The sequence below is a fragment of the Agelaius tricolor genome, unplaced genomic scaffold, assembly GCF_023055355.1.
Source record: "Agelaius tricolor isolate 1412-34295 unplaced genomic scaffold, bAgeTri1.0.p SCAF_19, whole genome shotgun sequence".
In the NCBI taxonomy this organism is placed as follows: Eukaryota; Metazoa; Chordata; class Aves; order Passeriformes; family Icteridae; genus Agelaius; species Agelaius tricolor.
This window is the reverse complement of record NW_027269279.1, coordinates 985,628-999,491: the sequence shown is the minus strand read 5'-3', so window position 1 is coordinate 999,491 and position 13,864 is coordinate 985,628. Positions and strand designations below refer to the sequence as shown.

The 13,864-nt window shown below is 59.3% G+C and overlaps 1 protein-coding gene across 1 annotated transcript in view; it reads left to right on the top strand.

The window, feature by feature from the left end:
- The window catches only part of GRID2IP (Grid2 interacting protein), a 41,509-nt gene that overhangs the window by 24,346 nt on the left and 3,299 nt on the right, over positions 1-13,864 (top strand). Inside the window, exons 10-22 of the mRNA XM_071444793.1 lie at positions 650-748; positions 2,492-2,586; positions 3,168-3,285; positions 4,375-4,685; positions 5,490-5,903; positions 6,761-6,848; positions 7,736-7,813; positions 8,767-8,963; positions 9,786-9,941; positions 10,474-10,560; positions 10,968-11,097; positions 12,924-13,042; positions 13,463-13,627. Of these exons, the coding sequence (XP_071300894.1) occupies positions 650-748; positions 2,492-2,586; positions 3,168-3,285; positions 4,375-4,685; positions 5,490-5,903; positions 6,761-6,848; positions 7,736-7,813; positions 8,767-8,963; positions 9,786-9,941; positions 10,474-10,560; positions 10,968-11,097; positions 12,924-13,042; positions 13,463-13,627 (2,057 nt within the window). The remainder of the gene's footprint in view (positions 1-649; positions 749-2,491; positions 2,587-3,167; positions 3,286-4,374; positions 4,686-5,489; positions 5,904-6,760; positions 6,849-7,735; positions 7,814-8,766; positions 8,964-9,785; positions 9,942-10,473; positions 10,561-10,967; positions 11,098-12,923; positions 13,043-13,462; positions 13,628-13,864) is intronic.

The window sequence follows — 13,864 nt, the reverse complement described above, 5'->3', positions numbered from 1 at the left end:
CAGATCTCCCTGTCCCAGGCTGCTGTTCCCAGCCCCAGGCTGGTCCCTGGCTCCTCTCAGTGTCTCAGGTGAACGGGGCAGTCTCTGGGCATGAGCAGTGTTGGTTGTTCTGGTCTGTTCTGTGTCTGTGCCTGGCAGCACCATGGCCAGAGATCTCTGGGTTTGGGCTGGTCCTTCCCCTGGGCCCCAAACTGGGAGATCTCCCATGTCCCAGTGCTGGGTGCCTCAGGGATGGGTGCTCCATCCTGTGAGCCTCCCTGAGCTGCACATGGACACTGCATGGGCCATGTGCTCCCTCCAGGCACCATTGCAGGCCTGGCCCCTCTTCCTCCTCCTCCCTTGGGGGCAGGAAGGGTTTACTGGGACCAGCCCAGCTCAGGGCTGCAGTTCCACGTGGGCCATGCCATGCTGGTGGATGCCAATCCTGCTGGAAAAGGCACTGGATGTCCCATCCCTGAGCACCCATCCCTGCCCTGTGCTGGCAGGAGCCCCTGGAACCTGCTCAGCTCCAGGGATGGAGGCAGCAGCTGCCTGGGAATGGCAGCTGCTGTGAGTGCCCTGGGGGGCTCTGGAGGTACCCCTGCAGGGTGAGGAGGAGCACTGGGAGCTGTGGCTCTGCCTGTGCCTCACAGAGGTGTTTCCTGTGCAGCCGAGGCAGAGGCTGAGGATCGGTACCGCAGCTCCATCCGGGGAGCCTCCCTGTGCCGGGGCAGCCTCAGGAGCCCCCGCCCCGAGGAGGGGGCAGCAGGTGGGTGAGAGGGGCTGGATCCCCTGCTCTGAGGAGGGATAGGGTGGGTGAGAGGGGCTGGATCCCCTGCTCTGAGGAGGGATAGGGTGGGTGAGTGTGGATGGATCCCCTGATCTGAGGAGGGATAGGGTGGGTGAGAGGGGCTGGATCCCCTGCCCCGAGGAGGGGGCAGCAGGTGGGTGAGAGGGGCTGGATCCCCTGCCCTGAGGAGGGATAGGGTGGGTGAGTGTGGATGGATCCCCTGATCTGAGGGGGGATAGGGTGGGTGAGAGGGGCTGGATCCCCTGCCCTGAGGGGGATAGGGTGGGTGAGTGTGGATGGATCCCCTGATCTGAGGGGGGATAGGGTGGGTGAGAGGGGCTGGATCCCCTGCCCTGAGGGGGATAGGGTGGGTGAGTGTGGATGGATCCCCTGATCTGAGGGGGGATAGGGTGGGTGAATGGGGCTGGATCCCCTGATCTGAGGAGGGACAGGGTGGGTGAGTGGGGATGGATCCCCTGCTCTGAGGAGGGGGGATAGGGTGGGTGAGTGGGGCTGGATCCCCTGCCCTGAGGGGGGATAGGGTGGGTGAGAGGGGCTGGATCCCCTGATCTGAGGGGGATAGGGTGGGTGAGGGGGGATGGATTCCCTGCCCTGGGGAGGGGGCAGCAGGTGGGTGACTGGGGCTGGGACATGGGGCTGTCCCTGCTGTGTCCTGCTCTGCCCCAGGACAAATTCCTGACCTATTCCTAAGCATGAACAATGGGAAAAGATGGAGGCAAAGGTGGAGGGAGGTCAGAGGGCCAGCAGTGAGGTATTGGTTGGAAATCTATGTTTTGAGAAACAGAATCACAGAATTATAGAATGACAGAATCATTTGGGTTGGAAAAGCCTTCCAAGATCATCAAATCCAACCTGTGACTGATCCCCACCTTGTCACCCAGCCCAGAGCACTCAGTGCCACCTCCAGGGACAGCAATTCCATAATGAAAGAACCAATCCAATAAAGGGACCACTTGATCATAAGGCTGAATGTTATTTCCAACCCCTTCCATTACTCAGATGTGAACTGCTCCTGCTGGTCTGGGCCCTGCCCCTTTCTGGGGGTAAAATTTGTGGCTTCCCTCTGAGCATTCTGAGAGTCCATCCAGTTAACAGGGAAAACCACACTTGTGACATCCATGTGAGGAAGGAGACCATGGTTCAGGGCCACTTTGAGACTCCTGACAAGCCCCATTGGTGGCCCCAGCCCTGCGTCCCTCAGGGCACACAGACCTGCCTGTTCCATCTCTCCTGGCTGGTGCCAAGGGGCCCTGGAGCTGCGCTCCTGAGCACGACCTCCCCCTGACCTCCCTGAGGGCCTCCTGGCCATGTGGTGTCCCTCAGCTGTCAGGGGGCTCTGACACACTCCCCAGGGGAAGAAGATCCTCTGCCCTGGCTCCAAGGAGCTCTTCTGGAGGGGATTAGAGCCTGGAGAGCAGCCAACAGCTGAGTGTGCTGCAGGGGAGCTGTGTCTGGGCAGATGCTGGCCAGCTGTGGGGAGCAGCCCTGTCCTCAGCTGCCCCGAGGGAGGAGCAGAGCAGCTTGGAGCTGTCTGCTGCCCCCAAAGCCGCCCTGCACTGCTCCCTCGGGACCCCCAGGGCCGGGAGCTGGGGCAGAGAGGTCACTCTGGGTCCCAGCAGGACATGGGGGCCCCGTGTGGGTCAGGGCTGTGGGGCTGGGGCACAGACAGGGCAGTGACTGGTTTGTCTCTCCCTCCCGCAGGCAGTGACACCGTGGAGGTCCCCGTCCGCCTGATCCCTGGAGAGAGACAGGCTGGAGATGGCACGTCCCTGCCGGAGACACCCAACCCCAAAATGGTGTGGTTGATGGGCAGGGGACACCTCTGTGGGCTCTGCCCACCTCTGTGGGGTGGTGTGTGCAGGAAGGCAGCCTGGTTCCTTTGCTGTGAGCACAGGGCCGCAGGAAAAGGGAATGGTGTGTGTGTGTGGGTGAATACCTGCAGGGGCTGGGGTGCCCCTCCTCAGAGCCCCTCTCTGGGGTCACCTCCCTGGGCAATCAGTCACCTTTAACGAGGCTGATGTCTGCCAGTGTCTCCCTGCAGCCTCATCAGTGGGAGGCTCTTGGGGGGGCTCAGACAGGGCTGGGGTGAAGCCCCCCCTTTATGGAGTAAGAGATGGGCACTGGTGGGCCAGAGACTCCCAGAAAGATTTGGGTTGGAAGAACCTCAGAGCCCACCCAGTGCCACCCCTGCCATGGCAGGGACAGCTCCCACTGTCCCAGGGGCTCCCAGCCCTGTCCAGCCTGGCCTGGGCCCTGGGAGGGATCCATGGCAGCCCCAGCTGCTCTGGGCAGCCGGGTCTGTGGGGACTGCCCTGTCCCCAGGTCTCTGGGGCTCCTCAGGCCCTGGCCATGGCAGCAGCTCTGTGTCCTCCCCCAGATGTCAGCTGTGTATGCAGAGCTGGAGAACCGCCTGATCGGGGGCTTTGCCGGCAAGGTGGGCAACGCTGCCCTGCACAGGACGTCCCCCCCCGGCCCCGAGCTGCCACACGCTGCAGGTACCCCTGGGCACCTCGGGGGACAGCGGGTGGTGCTGGCCAGGCGGGTGGGGCACGAGGCAGTGTCCCCTTGGTGCCATGTCACAAGGCAGCAGCGATGGCTCCTCGGGTGAGGGAACCCGCAGGGCTGGCCCTGCAGTGTGGGATTTTCAGCCGCTCCGAGTGGGACGAGATGAGAATTTGGCTCGAAGTTTCAGAAGGCTGGTTTATTATTTTATGATGTATATTATATTAAAACTATGCTAAAAGAATAGAAAAAAAGGATTTAATCAGAAAGCTAGCGAGGAAAAGAATAGGAACAGAATCATAACAAATGTTTGTGTTTGACTGAGAGTCCGAGCCAGCTGGGCTGTGATTGGCCATTAATTGAAAACAACCACATGAGACCAATCCCAGATGCACCTGTTGCATTCCACAGCAGCAAATAACCATTGTCTACATTTCGTTCCTGAGGCTTCTCAGCTTCTCAGGAGAAAAACTCCTAATGAAAGGATTTTCCATAAAACATGTCAGTGACACTGCAGAGCACACTCCACTCTGGCACAATGGTAGTAGCTGGAATCTTCCTACTCATCCAAACTCACCCCCTGTTCAGCAACAACCAAACTGCCCTAACCCTATGCCTATGCTGGGGGCCCTATCCACACTATTTGCAGCCACATGTGCTCTTACCCAAAATGACATTAAAAAAAAATCATTTCCTTCTCCACTTCAAGCCAACTAGGACTAATAATAGTTACAATCAGACTAAACCTCCCCGAACTAGCCTTCCTTCACATCTCAACCCACGCATTCTTCAAAGCCATGCTCTTCCTATGCTCAGGCTCCATCATTCACAGCCTAAATGGTGAACAAGACATCCAAAAAATAGGAGGGCTCCAAAAAACACTACCCACAACCACTGCATGCCTCACCCTCAGCAACGTGGCTCTAATAGAACAGCTCTGGGTGCCGGAGGGCAGCGCTGTGGGGATGGTTCATCCCACGGGATCACAGCCTGGCAAACTCCCCTCTTTCCTCTCCTTGGGCCTCCCATGCCTGGGCTTGCAGGACACGCACCCACGCAGCTCCCCGGGCTCTGTCCCGCAGGTGGCCGCAAGCCGGGGCTGGCGTGGCCGAGCGAGCTGGCGAGCCAGCCCTGCTACTACCGGCTGCACAGCAGCGTGGCCTCGCCCTGCAGCACCGAGTCCAACCCCTACGTGAGCCTGGACAGCAGCCCGGCCCCGTCGCCCAAGCGCCGGCCGTGCTCGCCGCTGTCGCGACGGAAGAAGCTGTTCACGTTCTCGAGGCCCCCGCGCAGCCGCGACACCGACCGCTTCCTGGACGCCCTCAGCGAGCAGCTGGGACACCGCGTCACCATCGTGGACGAGTTCCTCACCCCTGAGAACGACTACGAGGAGGTGAGCGCGCCACGGGCTCCCCAGAGCAGCAGCCGCGGTGTCCTGGGCACGGAGATGCCCGTGTGAGGGCTCAGGGGACACGTCCTGGGCTCTGCAGGTGGCAGGAGGGGCAGGACACAGCGGGGTGGTGGGGAGGGAGGGATTCATGGATGGATGGATGGATGGAGGGATGGATGGAGGGATGGATGGATGGATGGATGGATGGATGGATGGATGGATGGATGAGAAGGATGGAAGATGTGGGTGGAGGACAAGGAGGATGGAGGATGAGGTGAAGGATGAGGAGGATGGAGGATGGTGGGTGGAGGACAAGGAGGATGAAGGATGTGGATGGAGGACGAGGAGCATGGAGGATGAGGAGGATGGAGGATGGTGGGTGGAGGATGAGGAGGATGAAGGATGTGGATGGAAGATGAGGAGGATGGAAGATGTGGATGGAGGACAAGGAGGATGGAAGATGTGGGTGGAGGATGAGGAGGATGGTGGGTGGAGGATGAGGAGGATGGAGGATGTGGGTAGAGGATGAGGAGCATGGAGGATGTGAATGGAGGATGAGGAGGATATAGGATGAGGAGGATGGAGGATATGGATGGAAGATGAGGAGGATGGAAGATGTGGATGGAGGACAAGGAGGATGGTGGATGGTGGATGTAGGATGAAGAGGATGGAGAAGGGTGGGTGGAGGATGAGGAGGATGGAAGATGTGGATAGAGGACGAGGAGGATGTTGGATGTAGGATGAGGAGGATGGAGGGTGGGTGGAGGCCAAGGTGCCACCCTCAGCCCCTGCTCTGTGCGCCCCCAGATGAGTTTCCAGGATGACCAGGGCAGCTACGTCACCAACGATGTCAGCAGCAGCGAGTACATCAGCAGCAGCGACGAGGGCAGCTCCCTGACCTACTCCACGCTCTCGGACCACATCCCCCCCCCTCCGCTCAGCCCCCCGCCGCCGCCGCCCCCCCTGCAGTTCCACGAGCCCCAGAGCGGCCCCGCCAAGGCCGAGGCCCCCAAGGGCAGCGCGGCCGCCGGGCCCAAGTCCCTGGGGAGCCACCTGCACCCCGCGCCCCCGCCGCCCCCGCCGCCGCCGCCGCCGCCCGTGCCCTGCGCCCCCGCCCTGCACCGCGGGCTGCTGCACCGCCGCAGCGACTCCAACCACATGAGCGTCAAGAGGCTGCGCTGGGAGCAGGTGGAGAACTCGGAGGGCACCATCTGGGGACAGGTATGGCACTGAAAGGGGAGGCACGGGGGTCCCAGCCGTGCCCCGGGGAGCAGTGACCTGTGCTGAGGCTCTGCAGGGCTCCCGTGCGTCCTACAGCTGTTTGGAAAACAACTGCTGGGCTGGGAGAGGCCCTGGGAAGCCCCTGAGCTGCTGCTTTTGTCTGCAGCATCCTGGGGAGCGCTCCCCTGCCCTCAGGGGCTGCCTCCAGATGTGTCCTGCAGCTGTGGGGGGGGTTCAGTGGGAAAGGATGAGGATGGATGGAGCAGTGATGGGAGAGCCCAGACAGGGCAGGACAGTGGAGGGGACGGCGGAGGTGAGGGGTGAGACAAGACAGGACAATCCTTTGGCATGGTGGCCGTGAAGTGGTGCAGAACTCTGGGGTGGATCCCGTCCCTTGCCAGGGTGTAACTCCCGGCCTCTGGTCCCACCCGGTGTTCAGGACATGCCATATTCCCTGTGCAGCCAGAGGGGAGCTGTGGGATCACCTTCCAGTCCCACAGGCACTGAGAGCCTGCAGGTCTCTGTCCCCAGCACTCCAGGGAGGAATATCCTTCTTCACAGTGATTTTTCTGCGTGCAGAAAAATCCCCGAAGCTCCTGGAATTCCCATTTTATCCCTCAGTGAGGGGATCACGTGCCAGGAGCAATGAAGACAGAGGTGCTCTGTAGGATCTCAGCTGTGCCAGGAGCTGAGTGAATCTGCAGGGCAGTGGCTGAGCCTCCATCCCAGGAGGTGCCACCAGCCTGCCCTGGGGACAGGAGCTGAGTGCGGGGACAGGGACAGGGAAGGTGCCAGCACAGGTGGCACTGAGGGGCTGTCCCTGTGCCAGCACAGCTCCTGACTCCTCCTCCCCACAGCTCGGGGAAGACTCTGATTACGACAAGCTCAGTGATATGGTCAAATACCTCGACCTGGAGCTGCACTTTGGCACTCAGAAGCCCACGAGTAAGTACTGAGCCCCAGAACAGGTCCTGGGACCAGCTGGGAGGGACTGGGAGGAGCTGGGAGGAGCTGGGGCTCGATGGGCAGCGAGGCAATGCCTGTCTGGGACATCACCCGTGCCATGAATTTGTTCATCCTCAGGATTTCGTGGCTGGGGGCACAGTGGATCATTAAGGTGGACACGGTTTCGTTATCTCCCTTAATTATCCCTGCTGCCACGATCTATTTTCTCTCCACATTTCATTGGGCACTGAAACCCAGCCTGAGGCTTTCACCAATTGCAGCTCCAGTGCTTGAGAGCTCTGGAAATGCTGAAAAAGCCATGAAAACATTCCTGTGTCCAAAGAAATCACCAGCAGCAGCGCTTCACTCTTTCTGCAGATAATCAGTGGGTGTCCCCCAGGAGCTGTGGTGATGGCTCTGGAGCTCTGTGCTGTGCAGCCCCCATCACTCACAGCCCACGGGATCCCCACCCAGAGGAGCCTTTGGGTGCCACAGGCCCAGGCTGGGGTGTGGAGTGTGGGATCCCGTGGGAGGCATTCCAGTGGAGCCAGTGGGATGTCTGAGCTGTCCTGCAAGGGCCAGGCTGCCCAGCTGGGATGCAATGGGGCTCATCTCAGGGGATGCTGTTTGTAGGGTGTTTCCGAGCAGCCTGGGATTTTCTGTGTGTTTCACCTCTCCTTTTACCTTTTTCAGCTCCAGCTGAGCCCTCCATTGGGGAGATCTTTGAATTGCAGAATTCAAGGATTCCTGGAGCCATTGCTGTGTGCAAAGCATCCGCCCTCCTCTCTCTCATTCATGGTTTCACTGTTTGCAGGACAGTTTTCTTCCCTCTGGAGCCGCCTGAGCCCGTCCTTACCCACGATTAAATCTTTCAGTTTCTCTTCCAGAGCCAACTCTTATGCCTGAAAACTTTAAAAAGAAAGACGTGGTTGAAATTTTGTCCCACAAAAAGGCCTACAACACATGTAAGTGAAGGTACCCCCAAAAGGGGCCCACAGGTGGGATGTAGAGAGCTGGAAAGGTAAAGGGAAGGACCATGAGCTCAATCCCATGGGCACGGCTCAGCTGGGATGGACTGGGGCTCTTCCTGCAGCCCAGAGCTGCCCCAGACTGTGCTCAGCCTGGGCAAGGCAAGGAGGGAACTTTCTGGGGAAGGAGGGAACTTTCTGGGGAAGGGTGGAGATGGGATGTGCCTGGTGGTCCTGGGGACCCCTACAGGGAAGCAGTGCAGGGGCAGTGCAGGGGCAGTGCTGCCTCTCCAGGATGTGTCTCAGGGTGGGAGGGCTCGGTGGGACCCTGCCAGGGCTCCCCCCTGGCTCTGGGGGCTGTGGTCCCAGGGCTGGTCCCAGGGCTGGTCCCAGGGCTGTGGGTGAGGTGCACGCTGTGCCCTGGGGGGCTGCGGGACCAGAGCCACCCCTGGGTCCCCACGCAGCCCCTGCAGAGTCCCAGGGAGGGGACAGAGAGCCCTCCCTGAGCCAGGGCTGTGCCTGCCTGGGCGCCTGCACGGCTCTCACTCCCTGGGGAGGTTGATGGCCCACTCCTGTCCCTGTCCTGCCGGGCAGAGTGTCTCTGTCCTGTCCCCTGTCCCTGCTGGGCAGTGTGTCCCTCTGTCCTGCTGGGCAGTGTGTCCCTGCTCTTGTCCCCTTGTCCCTGCCGGGCAGTGTGTCCTCGCTCCTGTCCCTCTGTCCTGCCGGGCAGTGTGTCCCTATTCCTACCGGGCTGTGTGTCCCTCTGTCCTGCCGGGCAGTGTGTCCCTATTCCTACCGGACTGTGTGTCCCTCTGTCCTGCCGGGCAGTGTGTCCCTCTGTCCTACCGGGCTGTGTGTCCCTATTTCTGCCTGGCACTGTGTCCCCAGCCCTGCCACACGCCGGTGTCCCCTCCTGCCCCCCAGTGACGGTGCCGTGCCTCCCCCCGCAGCCATCCTGATCGCCCACCTGAAGCTGTCGCACGTGGAGCTGCGGCAGATCCTGATGACGATGGAGACGGATCGCCTGGAGCCGTCCCACATCAAGCAGCTGCTGCTCTACGCCCCGGACGGGGAGGAGGTGCAGCGCTTCCAGAGCTACAAGGAGAGCCCCGGCAAGCTCAGCGAGCCTGACCAGTTCGTGCTGCAGGTACCACGCTCTGGGTGAAGCTGTGTGTGCCTGTCCCTGCCAGGAGGACACTGACACTGGGGCTGTGTGTGTGCCTGTGTGTGCCAGCAGCACCTGACACTGGCTGTGTGTGCCTGTGTGTGCCAGCAGCACACTGACACTGGGTGAAGCTGTGTGTGCCTGTGTGTGCCAGCAGCACCTGACACTGGCTGTGTGTGCCTGTGTGTGCCAGCAGCACACTGACACTGGGTGAAGCTGTGTGTGCCTGTGTGTGCCAGCAGCACCTGACACTGCCTGTGTGTGCCTGTGTGTGCCAGCAGCACACTGACACTGGGTGAAGCTGTGTGTGCCTGTCCCTGCCAGCAGCACACTGACACTGGGTGAAGCTGTGTGTGCCTGTCCCTGCCAGGAGGACACTGACACTGGGGCTCAGTTGATGCCTGAGGGGTCTGGCAGCTCCCAGGGGCTGGTTCAGAGCTGCAGAGCCACCACCCTGGTTGCTCCCTGGTGACAGTGACTTTGCCCAGCTCTGAATTATTTTTCATTGACAAAGTCACCCGTGGGTGTTGGTGTGGAAGTGCCCATCCCGTGGCAGCACTGTGTGCTGCCCAGCCACTCCCTGTGCCACCTGTAGGTCCTGTTCTATGCCCAGGGCAGCAGAGGTCCTGTGCAGGGGGGCTGTGGCACTGAAGATGGTGGCACTGCACTGCAGAAGGTGGCCCTGCAGAAGGTGGCCCTGTAAAAGGTGGCCCTGCCCTGCACATGGTGGCCCTGCCCTGCAGAAGGTGGCCCTGCAGAAGGTGGCCCTGCCCTGCACATGGTGGCCCTGCCCTCTTTGCCCAGATGCTGTCGGTGCCCGAGTACAAGATCCGCCTGCGCAGTCTGCACTTCAAGACCACCCTGCAGGAGAAGACCGAGGAGATCAAAGCCAGCTACGAGTGCATCTGCAAGGCCTCCCTGGAGCTGAAGAGCAGCAAGAAGCTGGCAAAGATCCTGGAGGTCAGAGCGGTCCCTTCTCCCTGTGCCAGCCACCACTGGTCCCTGTGCCCCCCACACTGCCCTTCCCCCTGAGGAGGCGTTTTTGGGGTCCTGGCATGGACTGTGCCTGGCAGAGAGAGAACAAATTCCACTGCAGGTCCTCCATGACCCTCCTCAGATGAGCTGTCCCAAATTGCCGTTAATTCATTTGGGCTTGCTTAAAAAAAAAACAACAACAAAAAATAACACCAAAAAAACCAAACCAGGTGGGACAAATGAGGTCGCTGTGTGCTCAGAGGTATTTGCAGATGGGTGATGAAACTCCTCAGTAGCTCCTGGCCAGTGAGCCCCCACCAGCTCCTTAAATCCATGGGGACAGTGTTGGTCTGCACATTAATGGGTGAGGAACAGAAATTCAGAGTCCTGGGAGATGGGAGGACAGTGTTGGTCTGCACATTAATGGGTGAGGAACAGAAATTCAGAGTCCTGGGAGACGGGAGGACCCAGGGGCAGGAGGTGAGCAGCCCCTCATGCCCTGCTCTCCTCTTTGCAGTTCGTGCTGGCCATGGGGAACTACCTGAACAACGGGCAGCCCAAGACCAGCAAAACAACAGGCTTTAAAATCAACTTCCTCACCGAGGTGAGGAGAGCAGCTCACTCCTGGGGCCGGGAGCTCCTTGTGCCACAAAGCTGCTGCCACAGGGACCCTGGGTGCCAGGGAGGGTGCAGGGGGCTGGATTGACCCACAGGGGGGACTTCAGAGAGGCTCTGCCGAGAGTCTGGTGGGAATCCTGCTCACCTCGGGCTGGCCAGGGCCCCAGTGTGGGTGGGAGAGTGCTCACCCCACAGGGGCTGCAGTGGGACAGGGGACAGCCCTGCCCTGCAGGAGGGGCATCTCCCCAGCCCTAATCTGTGAGCACTGAATGTGTGTGAACATTAAATGTGCAGTTTAACCCTCAACCCCGGGCACGTGGAGCAGCCCACCCCAGTGTGTGTGAGCCCTGCTCCCTCTGCAGGGGGATCCTCACTTGTTCTGCTCTGCTGCAGCTGAACACGACCAAGACTGTGGATGGGAAATCCACCTTCCTGCACATCCTTGCCAAATCCCTCAGCCAACACTTCCCAGAGCTCCTGGGCTTTGCCAAGGACCTTCCCACGGTGCCGCTCGCTGCCAAAGGTAAAGGACAGGGGAGCTGCAGGCCCCGGGTGTCCCTGCACTGCCTCTGGGCTGGGTGTGAGCCTGGGCTCAGCCAGGAGCCCCTGCACAGCCTGGCAGGGGCAGGATGGGAGCCTGAGCAAGTGAGGAAAGGTCCTGAGCAGGAGGAGGAGAGCCTTGGGAAGGGCCAGCTCAGTGGCAGTGAGGTGGCACCCGTCTGTCACCCCACACTGCTGCCCCTGGGCAAGGCTCTGCCCCAGGGAACAGGGACAGGAGCAGAGGGAACGGCCTCAGGCTGGGATTTCAGGGAAAATTCCTTCCTGGAAACGCTGCCCAGCCCTGGCACAGCTGCTGGGGCAGGGCTGGAGTCCCCAACCCTGAGGGGATTTAACAACCCTGTGCATGTGGCACTTGGGGACAGTGCTTGGGTTAGTGGTGGCTTTGGCAGAGCTGGGGGAACAGTTGGACTGGGTGACCCTGGAGGGCTTCCCCAGCCTAAATGATTCCACAATCTGTGATTTTAAATGATGCATTGAATCCCTACCAAGCACGAGCTGCATGCCCCTTGCCCACCTTGCCCTGCTGTTTGTGAGCAATTCCCTTGGGAATTAGCGCTACAGTGGACAAATAAAGGAGCAAACTCCAGCCTGGAGCTGTAAATTTCCACTGGGGGAAGGTCTGTACCTGGAGCTTTCCCAGCTGCAATTTGTATCTGGCCTGACTCTTAAATAACCCTTCCATCACTGGAGGCTCCCAGCTGCCCAGACTCTGGCACTGTGTCCCCCCTGTCCTGATGTCCCGTGTCCCTCCTGGGTGTCCATCCCCACGGGCCCTGTGTGCTCCCTGTCCTTGCCGTGTTTGGGCTCTCCTGGCTGCTCTGGGTGTGAGCACCAAGAGCTCCTGGAGACCTGCTGGTCCCAGCAGGACTGTCTGTCTGTCCACCCTGCCTGGACAGCAGGACACGGGCGCAGAGCGGTGTGGACAGACAGACTGACTGTCACTGTAGGACACGAAAGAACATGAGCACACACCGCTGTTCTCGAGGTGAAGAAAAGGGAATGTTTAATTTCTGACTCCAACATTTAGAGATTTCCTAAAGTGCCGGTGGGTTGGAGTGTGACAGTGCCACCACCTCTCCAATGACACTGCACACACCAACAGTCTGTGACCATGTGCACAGGGGTCTGAGGATGAGGGGAGAGACCAGGATCTGACTCCATGGTTCAGAAGGCTGATTTATTATTTTATGATCTATATTACATTAAAACTATACTAAAAGAAAAGAAGAAAGGATTTTATCAGAAGGCTGGCTAAGAATAGAATAGAATAGAATAGAATAGAATAGAATAGAATAGAATAGAATAGAATAGAATAGAATGATAACAAAGGTTTGTGGCTCAGCTCTGTGTCCGAGCCAGCTGGGCTGTGATTGGCCATTAATTATAAACATCCAACATGGGCCAATCCCAGATGCACCTGTTGCATTCCACAGCAGCAGATAACCATTGGTTACATTTTGTTCCTGAGGCCTCTCAGCTTCTCAGGAGGAAAAATCCTAAGGAAAGGATTTTTCATAAAAGATGCCTGTGACACTCCTGCTCCATAAAATAATGCAAAACAATGAGTTATTTACACAAAGCGTGTGAGAAAGTTTGTGACAAGAATGCAAACATCAGAAGGCTTAGAAAAACTTAAAAAAGCAGGGGGACAACTTTCCCCTGGCCCATGCTCCTCACCTTGCTGTGCGGTGGGAGCAGAGCCAGCCCCGCGTGTCCCACCCCGAGTGTCCCACCCCGCGTGTCCCACCCCGCGTGTCCCAGCCCTGCTGACCCCGGCGTCCCCTGCAGTGAACCAGAGGACCCTGACAGCTGACCTGAAGGACCTGCACAGCACGGTGAGTGACATCCAGAAGGCGTGTCACAGCATGCCCGCCACCGCCGAGGACAGGTTTGCCATTGTCATGACTGTATCCTTCTGCGAGAGGGGAGCCCAGCTCTGAGCGCCCCCGGGAGCTGCCCCTGCTCTCAGCCAGCCTGGGCAGCAGGTTTGGGGTGCCCCTGTGCGGCACAGCCCCAGGAATGGGCTGGGACATCTGTCCTTGGGAGCTGTGCTGACAGGGACAGCAGCACCTCCACGTGTGCCCTGCTGCCGGCTGGGCTGGGACCCAGCCCTCTGATAAGAGATTGGACCCAGCTATCTGATAAGAGATTGATAAGGGGGGCTGGGACCCAGCTGCCTGATAAGAGATCGATAAGGGTTGGGACCCGGCCATCTGATAAGAGATTGATAAGGGTTGGGACCCGGCCATCTGATAAGAGATTGATAAGGGTTGGGAGCCCTGCCAGAGCCGTGGAGCAGCTCTTTGTCCTTAAGCCAAGCCCTGCAGTCCTTCCTGGAGAGTGCCCAGCCTGCCATGCGCTCCCTGGACGACCTGCAGCACAAGGCCATGGAGGAGTTCAGCAAGGTGCTGTCCTTCTTCGGGGAGGACTCAAAAATGACAACTTCCGAAGCCTTCTTTGGCATTTTTGCAGAATTCATGAGCAAGTTTGAGGTGAGTTGAATCTTGCCAAGGCAGCAGGTATCTCCTGTGGGGTGTCACTGGGGTGAGTCATTGTGTGTGACTGGGATGGGGTTTTGGAGCAGCTGCACCTGAGTGAGAGGCAACTTCTCTGATGCTGATAAGGTGCAGTTTTCCTGACACACAAATCAGGGCCAGGGTGGGACACTGAGGGAGGCCCCAAGCCCCAGGGGATGTGGTTGTTCATGGAGTCCTGGAATGGTTTGGGTT